At 51.5% G+C, this 18,553-nt stretch overlaps 1 protein-coding gene across 17 annotated transcripts in view; it reads left to right on the forward strand.

Annotated features, from left to right (window-relative positions):
- PTPRS (protein tyrosine phosphatase receptor type S) overlaps positions 1-18,553 on the forward strand; it is a 247,104-nt gene that overhangs the window by 192,549 nt on the left and 36,002 nt on the right. For 8 of the 17 annotated variants that reach the window (XM_030540232.1, XM_030540234.1, XM_030540233.1 and 5 more), the window contains 7 exons: positions 5,339-5,644; positions 7,495-7,688; positions 8,151-8,177; positions 10,318-10,435; positions 15,358-15,948; positions 16,622-16,719; positions 17,966-18,219. In XM_030540232.1, the coding sequence (XP_030396092.1) occupies positions 5,339-5,644; positions 7,495-7,688; positions 8,151-8,177; positions 10,318-10,435; positions 15,358-15,948; positions 16,622-16,719; positions 17,966-18,219 (1,588 nt within the window). The remainder of the gene's footprint in view (positions 1-5,338; positions 5,645-7,494; positions 7,689-8,150; positions 8,178-10,317; positions 10,436-15,357; positions 15,949-16,621; positions 16,720-17,965; positions 18,220-18,553) is intronic. The other 9 variants (XM_030540244.1, XM_030540246.1, XM_030540245.1 and 6 more) reach the window with 2 other exon arrangements.

Raw genomic sequence — 18,553 nt, forward strand, 5'->3', positions numbered from 1 at the left:
CACCTCATTGTTCATAAGCGACTTCATAGCCTGCGGAGACAGGCCATTGGGGCTTGTGCAGAGCTGGAGAGAGGAGCACTGCAGGGGGCGTGGGGGAGGTTAACGATGCCAGGATGGAGTGTATGTAACCCAAATGTGCTGGTTTTAGTTTAATGGATTGTCTCCCTTCACTGTTGCCCTGGGGACGACTAGCCCTGGATGGCAATATTTCAACCTGGGCTTTTCACAGATCTTTGCTTTTAAATGAGGTGTTTTTTCACTGCATGAGTGGCTGTGGCAGCTGTTCTTTGTGTTTTCTGTCTCCTCTCATCTCTACTAAATCCCTCGGCTGCAGTTTGGAGTAGCTGCGAGCAGAACTAGCTCAGAAATGGCTCTGGTCAGCGGGAGAGAGCGCAAGCGAGCTCCCATCACTCACAACCGTTAACAAGTGGGAGCAGCAGCCTCTCAGCTGGGTGGCCCGCCTTGTCTTTCCATTTTAATTGTCAGCTCCCCTTCTCTCTCTTGCCCAGGAGCAAGAAGAAAGGGGAGTTTCTGTTTCTACTTCAGACAGAATTTCTTACCGGGGCTTTCTCAAGCCTCCAGTCCATTCAGAGATTTGTTTGGTTGTTTGTTTGCTTCCTTCCTTGAAATGTTTTTTGGTTTTTTTGTTTGTTTTTTATAAAGTCGGTATCTATATAAAAAGAAATTTTTTTTCCTGGCTTTGCTGAAACACCACTGGTTCCAGTTCTGACCCAGTTCGGTACCAGTAGAAGGAACCAGATGTCCTTGATCAGCACCAAGAAATAAAAAGAATGAATCGAAAGGATCTCAAGAATAGGTGTCAAAACTTTCCCACACTCTGCTTCTGTTTTACTAGAGCTTTTTGTTCTGGGAGTCATGGGACTGGGTTAGGGGGGAGGATTTGGGAACTGGGCTTTTTGGTTGGATGCAAGCAGTCCAGAGGGGTGGGCATCATGGGGTGGAAAATGGCTGTAGGGCTTAGCGATGCTGGAGGTTTTCCAAAAAAAAAAAGGAGATGGGAGGTGGGGGGCTTCTTTGGGGATCTTTCTATCCTGGCACTCGCCCGGGAGGAGATGTGGTTTGTTCCATTGGTCTGCAGCTCAGCTGTAGAGGGATAGCAGTCAGCTTCACGAATTTAACGCTCTTAAGAACCTCAGCTGGGGGAGCTGTCAACATTTTGTAACGTGGTGAAACGTTTTTTCCTGGCCGGCTGCTGGATGAACAAGTCAATTCTCCCCGGTCCGGGTGGCATCCTCGGCTCACAGACCTTCTGGCTCGGGCAGGCTTTCGTGTCTTTCCTCTGCAGTCCCTTTTCTGTTCAGCTCCTTCCTGGCCTGCTCCCTGGCTCTCTTTTTCTCCCCATCCATCTACCTGCCTGCCTGTCTGTCTCTCTCTGCATGCCCTCACAACCCAGTGAAGCCAGCTCCCCGCACCGTCTGTCTCTCTTACTGCCTGGGCAGTTTCCCACCTCGTCTCTGCAACACCAAAGCTTTCCCCACCCCAGCCACCTGCTGTGGTGTTCTGTGTGGTTTTTTTCCCCACCAGTCTCAGCTGTCACACACATGCATGCCTGGCCCGCTGCCCCTCCCTGCATGCATCCTCTGCGCAGCCCCCTCTACATCTCTTGTCAGGGTGGCTCTCCCGAACATCATAACCAAAGTAAAATCCATTAAACTAAAGGTAAAGTATCTTTTTCTTCTTGAAGTAGCTGGGTTTTAACTCTTCAAGTACCAGAGACGTAGATTGGAAAATAATGAACCAAATGCTTGGAGGCCTACGGCAATGTTGCCTTTTCTAACCTAGCTGTGGGGCCCTTAGAGTTTCTTAATACCCTTCTCATTCAAAAATTTCTCCTGGTGTAGGAAGCAGGTGTCACTTGACAGGAGCGAAAGGGGAGGGGGGGTGCAACGTGTGGGATGGGTTATAAAGAAACCAGAGGGATTTTCACCTCTCTGCTTCTTCCTAAGAGGGGTCTTCCCCCACCCAGTTGCTCTGATCCTTGTCTCCACTCCAAATAGGCGCTGAGTGAAATTACAATGATCTAAAGTCTATGGTACCTAAAGGGTTAAACGCAATGTATTATACGAGGTCAGTAAGGGTCATTCTTGTGGCTTGGACAGTCAACTTAAAGCCTGTAAAAGATGCAGCTCAGGTGAGTACTGGCTGGTCTCAAGCTGATTCACAAATACAGTCCACCCTGTCACTGCGCAGTCTCCTACGCACCCTGGGTATCCTGCAGCCCCGGGGGAGGAATGGGCGGGAAGAGGGGGGGTCTCAAAAAGCTGCCTGCTTGGTGAAAAGAAATCTGTGAGCACAGAAAGTTATATGCTTCGCAGTGGGCTTTTTGCTGTATGGCAGTCCCCTGTGTAGCCAACGTATTTGGTGGAGAGGTGGAGCCCAGGTCCACAGAACTTCTTTGTCAAGTGCACACAGCTCCCTGGTCTAAGTGAAGCATATCACCTGTTACACACACCCCCACCCCAGTTCCTTGCAGGTTGGGCTGGATTGTGAAGGAAACTCACTATGCCATGAATTCCCAAGAGTGTCTCTCCAACATGGCCAGCACTTGGTGGGTGTTTTCATCCAGGCGTTGTGGTCAGTTGAGAGCGGCGTGGGGCACAGGTGCCCCCCTCCCCTTCCCCAGCTCCCTTTTAACCAGGGAAAGTGCTACAAATGACCGCGAAAGGAGCTCTCGCTCCGGGGACATGCGGCAGGTCCTCATGCTGGGTCTTAGAGGGTGAGTGAGAGAGTGCCAGGCACAGCCACCGTTGATGGAAACAGCGCTCCCAAGCGCAGGCCGGAGCTCCATGCTCTGCCTACTGGGGCTTTCGTTATGAGTGTCAGGAGCCTTAGGCTCGGGATGGAAAGGGTAGGTCAGGTCAGACCCTCTCTGCAGTGGGTTTCACAGCCCTTGTGGTTTCAGCTGGGTTCAGAGGAGTGGAGGCAGGGCTGAGCGTTGGGTGCCAAGGACAGGTAGCTGGAGGCACCTTGGGGCTGTTTCGTCTTCCAGCTCAGTATGAAAAAGGCGTAGATGCCTCTAAATTGCAGGAGACAGCACACCGGCCTATTTTGCTTCATCATCCTTTATGGTCAGGCCAGGTGGAGAGAATTGTCTGTTATGGGGAATCTGGCCACGCTGTCACCAGTCTGGGTGCTGGTATCTGTCAGAAATAGGATAGATCAGAGACTGATCGTCTGTCATTACTGCAGAAGCTAGGTAGCCGAAGGAGGGGGAGACTAGCCAGCATGGAGGGACTAGTAGTTGCCGGGGAAGGGCAATATCCTAAAAGCAAATTGTTTTCAGGAACCCACCAGGAGCTTGGTCTGGCCTCATTGCTCAGTTTCTCTTGTTCTCACGTAAGAAAGTCTTATAAGTTAGCAGTTGAAGTTTGGAAGGTAGGTAAACAGACTGGGATCGTTCTGAAAGGATTTGCTTTATATATCGATATTATTTTATTATGATTTCCTTTTTGAGAGATCTTTCGTTTTGAAATTAATGGATTGATTTATTTTTTGTTTCAAGTTTTTCTTTGGTTGTTTGTTTGACATGTTTTCTATTATTTGACGTGGCTAGCCAGCTGCTGGAGATCGTAACCCCAGGGAGCAGAACTTTGCCTGTTCACCGCACAGAAATCTCCTTTTCTTGATGGGAAGGAGCGAATTGGGGAAAGCTTTAATTGTTTTGTTAAAGAAGCCGTGTGAAGGTAGTTTAGGCCCAAAACTTAAGGTTTTGGGTACAGGGAGAAAGGAAAGATCTGACAAAAACTAATCTTAATAGAAGAGTTTGTGTTCAATTAATAAAGAAATCTGTGAAAATCAGGTTTTTTTTTTTTTAAAATCCCATATAATATGAAGTTTGCAACCCAAACACAACAGTGCATGAAAGCCAGAAAGGGAAACTGACTATATAAACAGACGTGAAAGTGATTAGTCTATTTGCACTGGCCAAGCAGAGTAAAGGGAAGGCACAGCAAAAATGGTGAAAAGTCAGTTAGATTTTTTTAAAGCAAACGGGGAGATTGTTAAACACCGCAGCAGGGTGTCAGTAATACAAACGAAGGGATTCCAACCCTATAGTCCTGGGGACGGAGTCCCCCTTCAGTCATACTCATTACAGACCAGTATAATGCCATTGACTTCAGTGAATTTAGCCCTGATTTCCCCACTGTCAGACCACAGTTGAGCCCTGTATGATCAGCTGAAACCCTGATTTATTTCAGTGGGACTTTGTGTAAGGACTGTAGGATTTGGCCCAAGAATAATCTTTAAATAACCTTTAAATGGTGGTCAGCACTTATGTATTCATCCTGACGGACATCTTGGGTTTTGCAAGTGCACTCCAAGCATCTGCCCACCCCTGCAGGGGCTGAAAAGCTATCTACTGGGGCTGTGGTTTGTTGATTTAGAGCACATCAGCAAACTTGCCTTGCAGATCTACCAGCCCAGACACATGTGCGTCACCTGGCCCTTGTCAGGCTTACGGATGATGATAACACATGGGGATGGGGAACTTAAGGCCAACATTGTCGAATTTAGGTGCTTTACCATGGTCTTAGAGCCAGGATTTTCCAAAATGGCTGCTGAGTTTAGGTCCCCAGCCTGAGACACATTTCTGCTTTTCAGAAAGTGCCAAGCACCTGCCCTCTGGGAATCAAAGCATCCAAAATCACCTAGGGTCAGATTTCCAAAGGTATTTAGGCATCTAAGGATGCAGATAAGTGCCTAATGAGATTTTCAAATGCACCTAAGTGGCTTAGGCACCTCACTCCAATGAGAGTTAGGCACTTTTAGGAGCGTTTGACAATCCTGCTAGGCATACTTCTGCATCTTTAGACACCTAAATACCTTTGAAGATCAAGTCTCTAGTTAGTCCCTTTTGCAAATCTTTGTGTTAAGCCTAGTTTAAAAAATTTGGATTAATGCAACTTTACCAGTTCATCAGGAACATGACTTGCCTTTGATTGTACTGAAGTTTGCAAGGCTGCTTTAAAAACAGGAGCTAAAAGCTGTTCGTCCCAGGATGGAAGGGCTGGTTGCTCAGTTGTGGCCCAGTCACCCATACCTGAAAATAAAGGATGCGTTGGGCTAGCCCGCTCTATGTTTTATTCCTTTGCTTTGTAACATTTATGTTCCGATGCCTCCGTTTCATTTCTCTTGCCTTTATTTTTTATTTTTAAAAAAAACCCAACCCCCTCTCTTCTTTTTAATTTACCTTCCTAAACCAAATTTTTTGTACGTTTTATTTTAGATTTTTTTGTTATCATTTTCTTTTTTTTATCTTTCCCATCTTTTGTTTTTCCCCTTTTTCCCTTCCCCCCTGAATTTTCCCCCATCATAGAACCGTCCGCCCCCCCTCAAGACATAAAATGCGTCAGCACCAGATCCACTGCCATTCTGGTAAGTTGGCGGCCTCCGCCGGCCGAGAGCCAAAATGGTGTCCTGGCTGGATACAGCGTCCGCTATCGAGCGCTGGACTCTGAGGACACGGAACTTAAGGAGGTGAATGATATCCCCCCAACCACCAATCAGATCCTCCTGGAACAGCTGGAAAAGTGGACAGAATATCGCATCACTGTGGTGGCGCACACGGAGGTGGGGCCAGGCCCGGAGAGCTCGCCAGTCGTCGTCCGAACAGACGAAGATGGTAATTCCATCTCCTTTTGGTTTCTTTTCTTCCCGAGTCCGCCACAAATACATGACCGAGGAGACTTCCCTGCAAAGGAAAAGACATTGGATTTTTGGGTCCCTTTTATTGCTCCTTTTTGATGCCAGAAGAGAACCTGAAGGTTCCCCCCTTCACCCCCACCTCAGATTTCCTCACCCATCTTCCTAAAAACCTGCAGGTGCCATGGACATCAGCTCCTCTGAGAATCAGGCCCTCTGTGGTTTTCTTTTCCTGCTTGATTTTTTTTTAACATCCAGGCATTCAAGTCTTGTCCACACTGCTTTTCCCAGGAAATTCTGTGGCAGGATGGAGAGCTGGTTAGATTATGACCTCTCAGCTGTCAAGGATGCAGAATCTGAGCCGTTGAGAGGGGACAGGATTTGTAGCCAGAATTATTTAAAAATATGTGAGGGTTCCTCCCTTCCCATCTTTGTTGTTAAGGAATATTTAACTCAAAAACCTGAGAAACAGGTGAAGGGATCTCTTTGTTAAAGGATTAACAACCCAGGCCCTTCATGTAAGAACTAAAAGAGCTCTTGTTCCAGTTCTCTGGTTCTCCTAAGGAGACCTCAAGTAAAGAACAGGGAAGATTTGATTTAACTGATATTTCTTGGGTAAAATAAAGCAAGCGAAAAAGGGGAAATGATTTAAAAAACAAACGCAACCTTTCTGGGCTGTCTTCCTTCATCACAAACAAGCCAAAAAGGACCCAAGTCCAATATTCTTTTCCGTTGCAGGTCACCTTTAACAGCTCTCCCATTTGCCCATCCCTCTGCCCGTATCCTAACGCGATACCCACTACTGGAGGTAATACCTTGCTCAGAGTAATAGGAGACAGCAGGAGCGGCAGAAGCGCCCTAAAACTGTGGCGGGGGAGGGGAGCTACAGGCTTCCGAACCGTGGCCCTGTGCCGTCCCCCTACGCCTCATCCCCACACCGCCCCTTCTTCCTGAGGCCCCTCCCTCCAGCTACCCATTGCTCTAGGATGACCAGATGTCCCGATTTTATAGGGACAGTCCCGGTTTTGGGGTCTTTTTCTTATATAGGCTCCTATTACCCGCCACCCCGTTGCAATTTTTCACACTTGCTGTCCGGTCACCTTACATTGCCCCAAGGCCCTGCCCCTACACCACCCTTTCCCCCAAGCCCCTCTCCCCCATCACTCCCCCTTATGGCCAGTAAAACGTGGGAGGACCATGGCCCCCGGCCCACCCTGTTCTGCCGCCCTTGGGAGACAGAGCTGCATTGTTGTCCTAGCCAGGGTCCCATACACTGTTTGCTCCAAATCCCGTTTCCATCCTAATTCCTTTCCACAGTGTCTCTTCCCATTTCATGCCCTGAGATCAGACCGTTGCTGCTGAGTACCAGATGCATTTAAATGCCTGAGGAGCAAGGGCTTGAAAGGGCTGGTTCAGTCCCATCTTCCTTGCATCAAGCATCGTCCCAGTGTCCCTCAAGCACAGCCAGAGCTTTCCTTGGCTAGCTCCTCAGAAATCAGGTTTGCCTGTGGGTTGATCCAGGATTATACAGCTCCTTCTGGGCAGGCAGCTCTGAGGAAGGGGCTCATGGAAGGAAGATTGAGCAGAGAGAGAAGACATGAGCTCACCTTCATGCATCCAGATTGGCGAGCTATGCTGCAGCCATCCAGACACTGCCCATGACAGTGTGCGATGGCCTACAGCAGATGTGGTGGCCTTCCACAAGTCTGACTGTCCCTCAGCCCACTTGCAAGGCTCTAGATGCAGTACATGCCTGCCTCATGTAATCTGGATAAACGTCCAGCGCTAAGTCTTAACACCTGTACCCTCTTTTCTCTCCCTACCCCGTAGTGCCCAGCGCACCACCTCGTAAAGTAGAGGTGGAGGTTCTGAACTCAACGGCCATCCAAGTGTTCTGGCGCTCTCCAGTCCAGAACCGCCAGCACGGGCAGATCCGTGGCTATCAGGTCCACTATGTGCGCATGGAGAACGGAGAGGCCAAAGGGTTGCCCCAGATCAAGGATGTCATGCTGGCTGATGCCCAGGTGAGGACTTTCCGCCCCCTTTCTCCCATGGTGACTTGTGGGGAGCGCACCCTGGCCATCTGTTTGGCATATAGCCCCAAGTGACCCAAAATACTGGTAAGTGGCACAGCATCTCTCCAACAAACAAGTCCCTTGTCATATTCAGTTAATTCACGCTCCCAGACTGTAGCTGTTGAGGACGACCATGAGCCATTCTCCCAACACCGGGATAAGTAGGCTCCATCCTTCCCGTTTCTGGGAGGCCCCGGGGCGGGGCCTCATTCCTTTCAATCAAGCCGAGGTCACTACAAAATCTACTAATCTCTCCCATGCTACTTCTTCCTTCACCTTGGCCTGATAACCTCTGACCTCAAGTTGCCACTTGCCCAGGGACTTCTTCCTCAGGCTGTGTGTCTCTCTCTCTCTTCCCCTCTTCTCCCTCTTGTGTTCTCACTTGCAAATCCTCTCTTGTTCTCTGCTCAGTGGGAAACGGATGACACTGCTGAATATGTAAGTACAATGCTTCCTGCCTGGTCCCGGTTCTGTCCTCTCCCTTCCACCCTCTTCATTTGTGGTGTGACATTTTGTATCTTCGTTATTTATTTTCTTCAGTGCTGGTTGTCTATTTTCAAGCTTGTTACAGTGTTTCTAAGCATTCGCGCCCCACCCTGTACACTTCGCAATGCCATCCCGATTGCTCCTTTAGTCAGCACATGGCAATACCGCAGGGTTTTCCCCCGAGCTCTTAGGGAAGATCGAGTCAGCTGCTTCTCGATAGTGGAAGCAATTCAGACATCAAAGTGGGAACAGAGTAACTAAGCTGCATATTTAAAGACGGGCTGGTAGGAGCAAGGTCTGTGACTATATGGCAGACCTGGTCCACTGCTGAAAAAACATTGCTGAGTTAGAGACGTTAAGAGCTCAGTAGCTTCTAAACCATCAGGGCTTGAATGTGAACACTTTATGCCATTAGAAAGCCGAGGCTCCCAGCTATTCACTGGTACAAAGCACTCCCTGCTAATCCTAGCAACTCACAAGGGGCTGGACCTTTAAAATCAACTTTGTGGATCCAGGGTGTCTCTACACTGCAACTGGGAGGATTCCTCACAGCATGGGTAGAGTATCAGCCCACCTGATCCCCTGGGTCCATACTGTTTGTCCAGCCCAGGCTGAAATGCGCAGACAGCTATTTTTAGCACACTAGTTCAAGCAGTGCTACTGCGAGTCTGTTTCTGGGTCAGGATGCTTGCTCCCAGCTGCAGTGTTTACGTCTTCCATTTGAATGCCGACATGATTTGAAGGATGATGGTAGCCACAAAGCAATGGGGGAAGGCATTCCTCCCTTGGGCTAGTGGGTACTGAGGCTTAGACTGCTAGAATGAAAATACTTAGGCTGAGATTTTGATTTCCTGCTAAGAATGATGCTCCTGTGAGGCAGGGCAGTCCTCTGATCCTCCTTGTACAGATGGGGAGCAGAGGGTGTGTTTACACTGCAGTTAAAAACCCATGGCTGCCTCATGCCAGCTGACTTGGGCTGGGGCTAAGGGGCTGTGTAATCGTAGTGTAGACATTTGGGCCTGGGCTCTAGGACTCTGTGAGGCGGGAGGGTCCCAGAGTTTGGGCTGCACCCCAGCCCGGACATCTACACTGCAAACCCCTTAGCCTGAGCCCCATGAGCCCAGCCATAGGTTTTTAACTGTAGTGTAGACATCCCAGGAATTGAAGGCCACTGTTGTAAGTCGGAGGTTGGGTTCCTAACAACTGGCCCATCCCTCCTCCTTGGCAGCATGTTGTTTTTAAGGTCCATTCTCTCACTGCCGGCCCCACTTTGGGCAGGACAGAGGTTCTCAGGAGCAGTAACCTTTTTCCAAGTGCTAGCCTGGGGCCCCAGACTTCGTAGAGGGAGAAGAGATCAAACAAATGCAAAGTTCCCTTCACCCTCCCACCCAGGGCTCTGGCGAAAACCCTGCTGTGCATGCCCCCCTCCTGCTTGTTTTAACATGCGTGTTATTGTTATGACAGTCTTTGAAGGGCAGAGTACCTCCCTGCCAAGGGCCAGGCTAGAGTCCTGCTTCAGATCAAGAGCTCTTTAGGAGCCAGGTGTGGTGAGAGTGATAGAGAATGGGGTTGGGGGGGGAACGCTGCACCCTAACATGCAGGCACCAAATGTTGCCTTGCAGTTTGCATTAAAGCAATCCCTTTAATATTACAGGCGGCAATTTTTTTTTTTTTTTAAGTCTCTGACTGGCGGGTGTGGAGGAGGGAGTTTAATCTCCTTGAAGCCACGGAGCCCTCCTCTGAGACAGTGTGGGAGAGAGGGAAGCTTTGAAGAGCACCGCCGTGTTTTGACGGCTCAACTGGTTGGCGCTGAGATAGGGGCTGCGTTTGAGGTGGATTCGAGAGAGTGTGCGTTTCGTCCCGGTCCCTGTGGATGCCGGGTCTGTTCACAGCTGGGGTGGTTGTGTTTCATAGCAAAAGACTGTACCCCGTCCCCCACCCCATCTCCATGTTTTCCTAGAACTGCCTTGTGTTTTCAGTGTCGGTGAACATTCCTGCATGCTGGACAGGGCTGAGGCTCTTGCAAGGAAACAAGCGTTTGTTTTAAAAAAAACAAAAACCTCCCTCTCTCTCTCTCTCACCTTGCAAACAGGAAATGATCATTGCTGGGCTCCAGCCCGAGACCTCGTACTCCATCACGGTGGCGGCTTACACCATGAAAGGGGACGGCGCCCGCAGCAAACCCAAACTGGTCACGACCAAGGGTGCAGGTGAGAGGCTCTCCCCCTCCCCACCCCTCCCCTTTGGAAGTCGTCTCACTCTCCCAGGCCCAGAATTGGAGAAACTCTTTCCTCTCTATGCAGCTCATCGCTTCTCCCAACCTCGTTATGCAGAGAAGCAATTTCCCCAATCCAGCACTGAACGCCTGATTCCCCCTAAAGACAGCCTTCTACCCCGGTACCGCAGAGAACTCCCAGTTCTCCCCTGAAGAGAACACCCTCTCACCCAATGCAGCAGATAACAACTCATTACACCTCCCAATGGCCTATGCTACATATGCTCCATCCCCAATACAGCTAAGGACTCCCACCTCCTCAAACCACCCTGCTGATAAAGGGAAACTCGAATCTGGTCCCGCTTGTGCTTTGCTGGAGGTGTGGTGTAGACTTCTGGGCAGGGCACAGGGCAGTGTACATCAGCGGGGTCTGTAAGGCCTGCCGATGCCCGGGGTGTGGTTGTGAGTACTTGAGTAAAGTTTACCTGGAGGAAAGGCTGGAGCCAGAGGGGTATTGATCATCTCTTCCTGCTGCCTATGAGATCAGTGGCTCTGGCCCAGCAGGGAACTGGCCAGAGGGCTGAGCAAACCTGGCAGCAGCATGGGAGCCGCTGAGGTTGGAAGGAGATGGCTCCGTGGCCCTGCTGGAGTTCAGAGCAACTCCCCCTGCCGGGGACCTAAGCGGACCAGCCACATGGAACTGAGAGGCAAAGGCCAGGAAGTTCTCAGGCTGCGAGTGTAGTGGGATGGAAATTGTAGTGTCAGCTGACAAGAAAACCAGAGGCTGGAGCATCCTAGTCGGGGAGGAGTTGTGGCAGGAGGGAGCAGCAGACATAGGGCACTGAGATGGGAAGGGAAAGTCAGATCATGTCTCACACAGGATCAACTGGTGTTGATCTAAAAGTCCCCAAATCATCTCCTGGCACAGCCCTGGAATGAGGTATGTGCTCACCAAGAGGCTCGCAGTTCACAGAGCCCTGACGATAATCTCCACCTGTGCTCCCCTCGAGCCATCCTTCCAGCTTCAAGGGGCTAGGCCCTGCTCTGTCCAGAGCAATCATCTCCACTGCAGACCCAGTGAAGGGGGTTTCTGCGCAGGGGGCTGGCCTGGCCCTGCTCCCCTGGCACCGAGGACGCAGTTTCTGAAGTGCTCCCACTCCTAGGGAAACAGACTTCAACTGGGACCCTCAGCACGGTCTTGCAGCGAGCAGTTGCTGGGCTCCTGGGCCGGTCAGAGCACGCAGCGAATGTAGACTAGCAAACAGCAGAGGAATAGAACACACGTGGGGATAGCTGAGGCCACCCACTCTCCCATTCCCATCGCGTTGTCTCTGATGGCTGTACTAGCAGCACCAAGGTCAGTGCGGAGAGGAAGAACAGACAGCATTGACCTTTGCTAGACTGATCTCCTGGAGCCAGGCTCTGGCAGCCACGCAGCTGCCCTCCTAAACCCCGATTCTTTCATCCCTTTGACTTATTCCTTATGGCAGGGCTGCTCCCGGTCTGAGTACAAAGAAACGGGATCATGGCGAGGAGGTAGGGACAGAGCAGAGGAACGACAAAAGCCACTGAGGGATCTGTCTGTCTGTCGTTCCCCTGAACCTTTCTGCTGCACTGGGAAATGGGTGCTTTCGCCTCCTTTCATCCCTGGGGTCAGTGATGCTCCAGTCCTCCGCTATTACAGCTCGCATCAGCTCTACAGCACTTGAAAGGTTTTATTGAGGGGGAGGACTGCTGTGCCTAGACCTGCAATTGACCCTCTGAAACTCCACCTTCCCCTTGTGTCTCAAAGCATCACCATGGAATCGCATTTACTTGTGTCTTCCCTCCGCTCCTATGGTTCCCTGCCCACCATGTTCTCGCATTCACTCCTCTCAGGCAGCAGCTTTTTCCCCTTTTCATTTCCTTCTTTCATCTCTCTTTTCTTGCTGGTTTTTCTTCCCCTTCCTTTTCTTCTCCACTCAGGGGTTCTCTGCCTCCTGCGCAGGGCAGCTGCATCAGCTGCCGTCAGCCACCTTTGGAAATGTTGTGAGCTGCCACTCCACTGATCAAAGGCCCTTGGTCAAATGTGGCATCATTAGCCTGGGTGCCCCCAAGGCTGCAAAGCCAATGCAGAGCCGCAGCGGATGGAGCAATGCAGCCAGGAATCTGGCATCCCAGCCTGGAATGGCAAGGGCAGAAACCAACACTGAGGCTCCCTTTCCATGCATTCTTTCCCCAGTGAGCGTGGAGTTGGAGCATTGGAGCCTTCCCCCTTTAATGTGACCTTTCCTGCCTAGCTGGAGAGGGTCCCAGTACTGAAGAGGACAAATCCTCCAGACACTTAAGCAAACTTCATTCTGGCGCCAGCAGCAAACCCCCTGAACATCTGCATCTCACTCCTTTCAGTGCCACTTCAGTTCAGCCTGGCATATCGCCTCCTAGCGTTTCCCTTTCCCTGCCTAGCTCTCTTCTCCTGATCCACTCACTCTGCCTAGATTTCCCTCTTTCACTTCTGTGTCTTTCTCACTCTCTCTTCTTCACTGGTCTCTGTTCCCTTTTTGTGTTCTCTTCTGTAGCGTTCCCCCCCCCCGCCTTGTCACTCATTTCCTCTGTCTTGTCATCCTTCCTCATCTCTCCCATTAGAATTTGCAGAAGAGGTGCATCAGTCACCCAGATATGTTTTCTCCAGCAGAGCAGCTATTACCCAAAACTCAATTTCCCCCAACTTGAAATAGCTTTTTTCTTTTTTTTAAAAAAAAGCATTTTTCAAATGGCTCTGAAACATTCTCCTTTCCACTATTGAGTCAATACACCTTCCAAGAGGAGAGATTTCTTTCTTTATCATTCAGGGCTAGGGGCTGAATTTAAATACTGTAATACATCCAATTTTCTCCTGTAGCGTCCAACCCAGTTGCAAAATAAAACACTTTTTCCCCCTTCCTTCTCCCCCTCCAAATTATATTTGTAGTGCAAATGTAATATTTCCAGGCCTGGCTGATTATAGTAATGTTTGTGATAAAAACTGAGACATAAAGATAATGGCATTGTTTTTCTCTGTAATAACATTATGTTTCTTAAGTGTTTCCAAAGGAGCTTTTCCCAGCAGCATTCACCAGCCATTCTCCAGTTGTTTGAAATGAATAAAACATTCGTTCCAAGCAGCCCATGTCCGCGTGTTCACATATCGAGGCTGTTGCTTCTAACCAAGCAGGCTTCCCCAGTGTCTCCTGGTGCTGCCAGGGTCTCCGAGTGTGTGTGTGTGTCTCTCTCTCTCTCACACACACACGCACACACACACACACACCTTTCTGCCCAATCCTCACTTGCATGCCCCTAGCCAGATTAACTTCAGAGCTGGTTTGTGTTTCTCTGAAACCCGTTTCCTTCCCTTCTACCTTCTCCTCCCCCGCTTCCTCAACCGGGAGAGAGAAGGAAATTAGATCTTTAATAGAGTGGAGTGAGTGTAAACCACGCATGAGCTGCCGGAATTAATGCCCTCACCACTCCGACTCCAGTAACCCCCGGGCCTGCATATGTAATCAAACCCTGGCCATTAACTCATTTAGCATTCAGGCAGGGACAGGGCTTGTTAGGCAGAGGCATCACCAGACTCCCACAATATCCCATAAACTCAGTGGAATTGACAGGTTGCGGAGGGAGCTGGCTGAGAACAATGTCCCTGTGATATCCAGGAGGGAAGAAGCCGAACTGTCTGGACAGAGACTCTCCTCTCCTCCACTTCACCCATATCCTGGAGTCTGTTTCCAGTCCCCATTTGCCCCCATCTTTCCCTTCCCAGCTGGGTGATCAGACAGCTGCCAAACTTGCTTCGGCTGGCCTCATGCCTGCTGCTCAGGACCCCAGGCTGGCCAGAAATGCAGCCTTTCCATCCTTCATTACTTCACCTTCAGCAACTCTGCGCTTTCCAGCTTGCTCCAATCTGTTCCTGCCCTGTTTTTCTGCATGAGTTGTGTTGTCTAGTGTCTATAGCAGGAGGCTGGGAGACAGGACTCCTGGGTTCTCTCTTCTCAGCTCTGGGAGGCAGTCATGTCTAGTGAATACAGCCAGAGGCTGGAAGTTGGACTCCTGGGATCTGTTCCAAGTCGTGTCACTGAGTCAACATGGGACCCTTCCTGCAGAACACTTTGGAGGGAGAGGGAGTTAAAGTATCACAACTGTATGGCTAAATCTGACTCTGGAGTAGTACGTAGCACTTTGATAGTATGTTTCCTTTCCTAAATTGAAACCTGGCAAATTCAAACCGGAAACAAGTGTAAATTTTATGTGAGAGTAATTAACCACTGGAACAATTTACCAAGGTTTGGGGTGGATTCTCCATCCCTGACAGCTTTCAAATCGAGATAGGATGTTTTCCTAAGCGACCTGTTCTAGGAATTATTCTGGGGAAGTTCTCTGACTGGTGTTATCTAGTTGGATCGTCTGTGTGATCGCAGTGATCTGTCCTGACCTTGGAATCTATGGCTCTAAATGCTGCCTGAACATTAACCCATTTGTCATCACAAAGCTTCCTGCGAGGTGGGCAAATGTTAACGTTCCCGTTTCAGACACCCAGGCACAGGGAAGTCAAGATAAATGCTTTCGAAAGTGGCCACTGATTTTGGGAGCCTGACAAGACACCTGGGGCTTGATTTTCAGGGCAACTGGGAGTCGGTGGCAGCTGGGGGTGCCTGGCCCTGCTGAATTCAGGCCTGAAGATGTCTTGAACTGGGCACCCAAAAATCAGCGGCCACTCAGAAGTGTTGGTCCATGTGGCCTTGGGCAAGTCACTCAGCAAGCGAGCAGCAGAGCCAACAAGAGAAGTAGGATTTTAGATAGCTCTGCCCTCTGACCCCTTCACCCAGCTTCTCCATCCCTGGTGCAAGGAGGAAAGCTGGCATGGAACTGAGCTTGTCTCTACTCTCTGTTCTCTCCCAGTTCCAGGGAAGCCCATCCTGTCCGTGCATCAGACTCAGGAGAATTCTCTCCTGGTGAAATGGGAGCCTCCCTTGGATGCCGAGGGCCAGGTCATGGGCTACCGGCTCCAGTTCGGTCGACAGGACATCGACCCCCTGTCCACCTTGGAGTTCACAGCCCAGGAGGATAAGTACACCGCCACCAACATCCACAAGGGCGCCACGTATGTTTTCAAGCTGGCCGTGAAAAGCCGGGCTGGCTTTGGGGAAGAGGCCGTGCAGGAGCTGACCATCCCCGAAGACATCCCCCAAGGTTACCCCCAAATCCTTGAGGCAAGCAACATCACCTCCATGTCAGTCCAGTTCAGCTGGCTGCCCCCCGTGCTGGCCGAGAGGAACGGCGCCATTGTCAAATACACTGTGGCCTACCGAGAAGCCGGTTCCCCTGGCAGCCCCTTGGAAAAAGACCTGTCCCCCTCCCCTGAGAACTCATACACGCTCAACGGCCTCAAACCCAACACCGCCTACGACGTTAAAATCCGGGCTCACACCAGTAAAGGGCCCGGGCCATACAGCCCGACTGTTCAGTATCGGACGTTCCTGCTGGACCAAGGTAGGACTTACCGGTTTCTCCTCTCTCTCCTTGTAACCGGGGCTGGCGCCGGGAGGCAGAGCCGGGGGAGGTCCAGCCAGCCTAGAACGGGCTGGTGAGTAAATGCAAAGCGTTTGGTCTCACGCACGGGCCCCGCGCTCCTCTCTGCCTTCGCCAGGTAAGTCCCTTTTACTGCTTCCTTCCAAGTTAAGTCCAGGCGCCCTCCTGACTGGCTCCCGGGGCAGGCCAGCCTCTCGCACAGGTGGGACGAGCCTTTTCTTCAGCTTCCGCAAGCCGCCACTCAGCCAGATGCCAAACGCAAAACCGGCGGGGGCTTGTCCTCAGCCGAGCCTGCTCAGACATCCAGAGCCTTGTTCTCCACAGCAGCTGCTCAGGCGCCTAGCGTTTCGGGTGGGGGGGTTTGGCTTAGGGAGTCTGGGTGGGGTGCGGGGAGGCGGGATGTCTTTGGGCAGAGACCCTCCCCCATCCTGCCCCTGGGTTAGGCGTGGGAAGGGGCATCAGGGATGGGACTCTGGCAAAACCCAAGCAGAGTGTGGAAGAGGGAGCAGGTCCTTCTGTTCCTGACCTCAGTGCAGCCAGCCTCCTGTTGTCAGTGTCTGATAACCTCTCCCCTCTCTCTCTCCCCTACCCATTCTTTCTCTTCCTCCTGTCCCTCTGCACTTTCTTCCAGCAGTTTTACCAAAAAACTTCAAGGTGAAGATGGTGATGAAGACCTCCGTCCTTTTGAGCTGGGAGTTCCCCGAGAACTACAACTCTCCCATCCCCTACAAGGCAAGTGGGACTGGGGACTCTGTCCTCGTGGCCCGCCTCTTGGGAGCTGTAGGGCAGCAGGGGGTAGAATTTGGGGATGGTATTTTCAGGGTTAAACCCTCGTCCCTCCCTGAAGCCAGTTCCCTCGGGCGCTCCTGGAGAGAAGCGTATCTCCTGCTCGGGGTTCAGCAGCTCCAGGCTGCTCCCATGGGGAGTCTGACTGTGGGAAGCTCATCTCCATTACCTCTACCTGAACCTGCCCGGGGGCTTTTTGTGATGTTTTGGAACACAGCCTCTTCTCCCTGCCCTCAAAACCTTCTCTGAGCAGCAGTGAAGTATAGAGCTGGGGACGGAGAGTTGGGACTCAGATTCTGTTCCCGGCTATGGAGGGTGGGGGAAGAATATGGTCTAGTGGGCAGGGCCGCCCAAAGGATTCAGGGGGCCTGGGGCAAAGTGGGGGAGCAGGCATTAAAAAAAGGTACCACCTGTTGCGGCGTTTGTACTCACTGGGCGGCATGCTGAGTCTGCGGCGGCGGGTCCTTCACTCGCTCCGTGTCTTCGGCATCACTGAAGGACCCGCCACCAAAATGCCCCTGAAGACCCAGAGCAACTGAAGGCCCCCCGCCACTGAAGTGCTGCCGAAGACCCAGACTGCTGCCGGGTGAGTAAAAATTAAAAAGATGCCTCTAGCCAGGGAAGGGATTCTTGGCCAGGGCTTGCTGGGCCCCTGCAGGGCCTGGGATAGATTACTCCACTTGCCCCCCACTCTGGGCCGCCCTGCTAGTGGGTAGAGCATGGAGTTTAAGAGCCAGGGCTGCTGAGTTGTGTTCCCAGCCATAGGTAGGGAGTGGTGTCTCATAGATGTGACTGGTGCAGTTGAGAATCGGTTTCATTCCCGGCTCTGCTATTGAGTCCCTCTCACCTTGGGCAAGTCGATGCCGTGGTCCCTGCCTCAGTTTCTCCATGTCTCAAATGGGAATACTGCTTCCCAGGGAAGTCATGAGGCTTCATCCCATGCCTGTAAAGTGCTGCGAGACCCTGCGGAGGAGGGAACTATAGAAAGCCAAAGGAGTTTTGCGGTTGCTCCCCACCCAGATGCTCGTTCCCATGTACGTGGCAGTTGCGCGATGGGGTTAGAGACTGAACTGCATGGGTAGTGCTGCTGCTTTATGCCGCGTGCTCTCTGGGCATTGGGGAGGGCAGGAGCTCTGCAGTGTGGTGTTGCATAGAGGAAGCTGACTCCTTTGGGTGCTCTGGCCTTGCTCAGATCCAGTACAACGAGCTGACCATCGACGTGGACGGCCGCACCACCAAAAAGCTCATCACCAATCTGAAGCCCCGCACTTTCTACAACTTTGTCCTGACGAACCGGGGAAACAGCATGGGCGGCCTGCAGCAGAACGTGGCGGCCTGGACAACCACTGACATGCTGACCAAGAAGCCGGAGGTGACTCACAAGGCTGACGCGGATGGCAACGTGGTGGTGATCCTGCCGGACGTGAAGAGCTCAGCGCCTGTCCAGTAGGTTCCTGTTATTGCGGTGAACGTAGTGGCGGCCGATCATAACGCACTGGGCCGTGCAGGCAGCCGCAGTGCCCACAGAAAAGCCACGGGCAGGGGCAGAGCAAGCATCTCCCCACTAGCTGTCCTGCAAGTGTGCCTCAACCGTGGTGTGGAGGAGCAGCCTCCCTGGGCTAAGAAACGTTGAGCTTCTGTGGCCCATTCAGTCCTTGGCTTGTCCACTGAGGCTACGAGCAAAGTTACCCACTAGGAGCCGGCGGGCTCCCCTGGCTCATTCCCCCATGGACCAGCAAACAGCTCCCGGAGAGTTGGTAATGGCTGTCAGTCACTGCTG

This window comes from Gopherus evgoodei, chromosome 22 (assembly GCF_007399415.2).
Source record: "Gopherus evgoodei ecotype Sinaloan lineage chromosome 22, rGopEvg1_v1.p, whole genome shotgun sequence".
NCBI lineage: Eukaryota > Metazoa > Chordata > Testudines > Testudinidae > Gopherus > Gopherus evgoodei.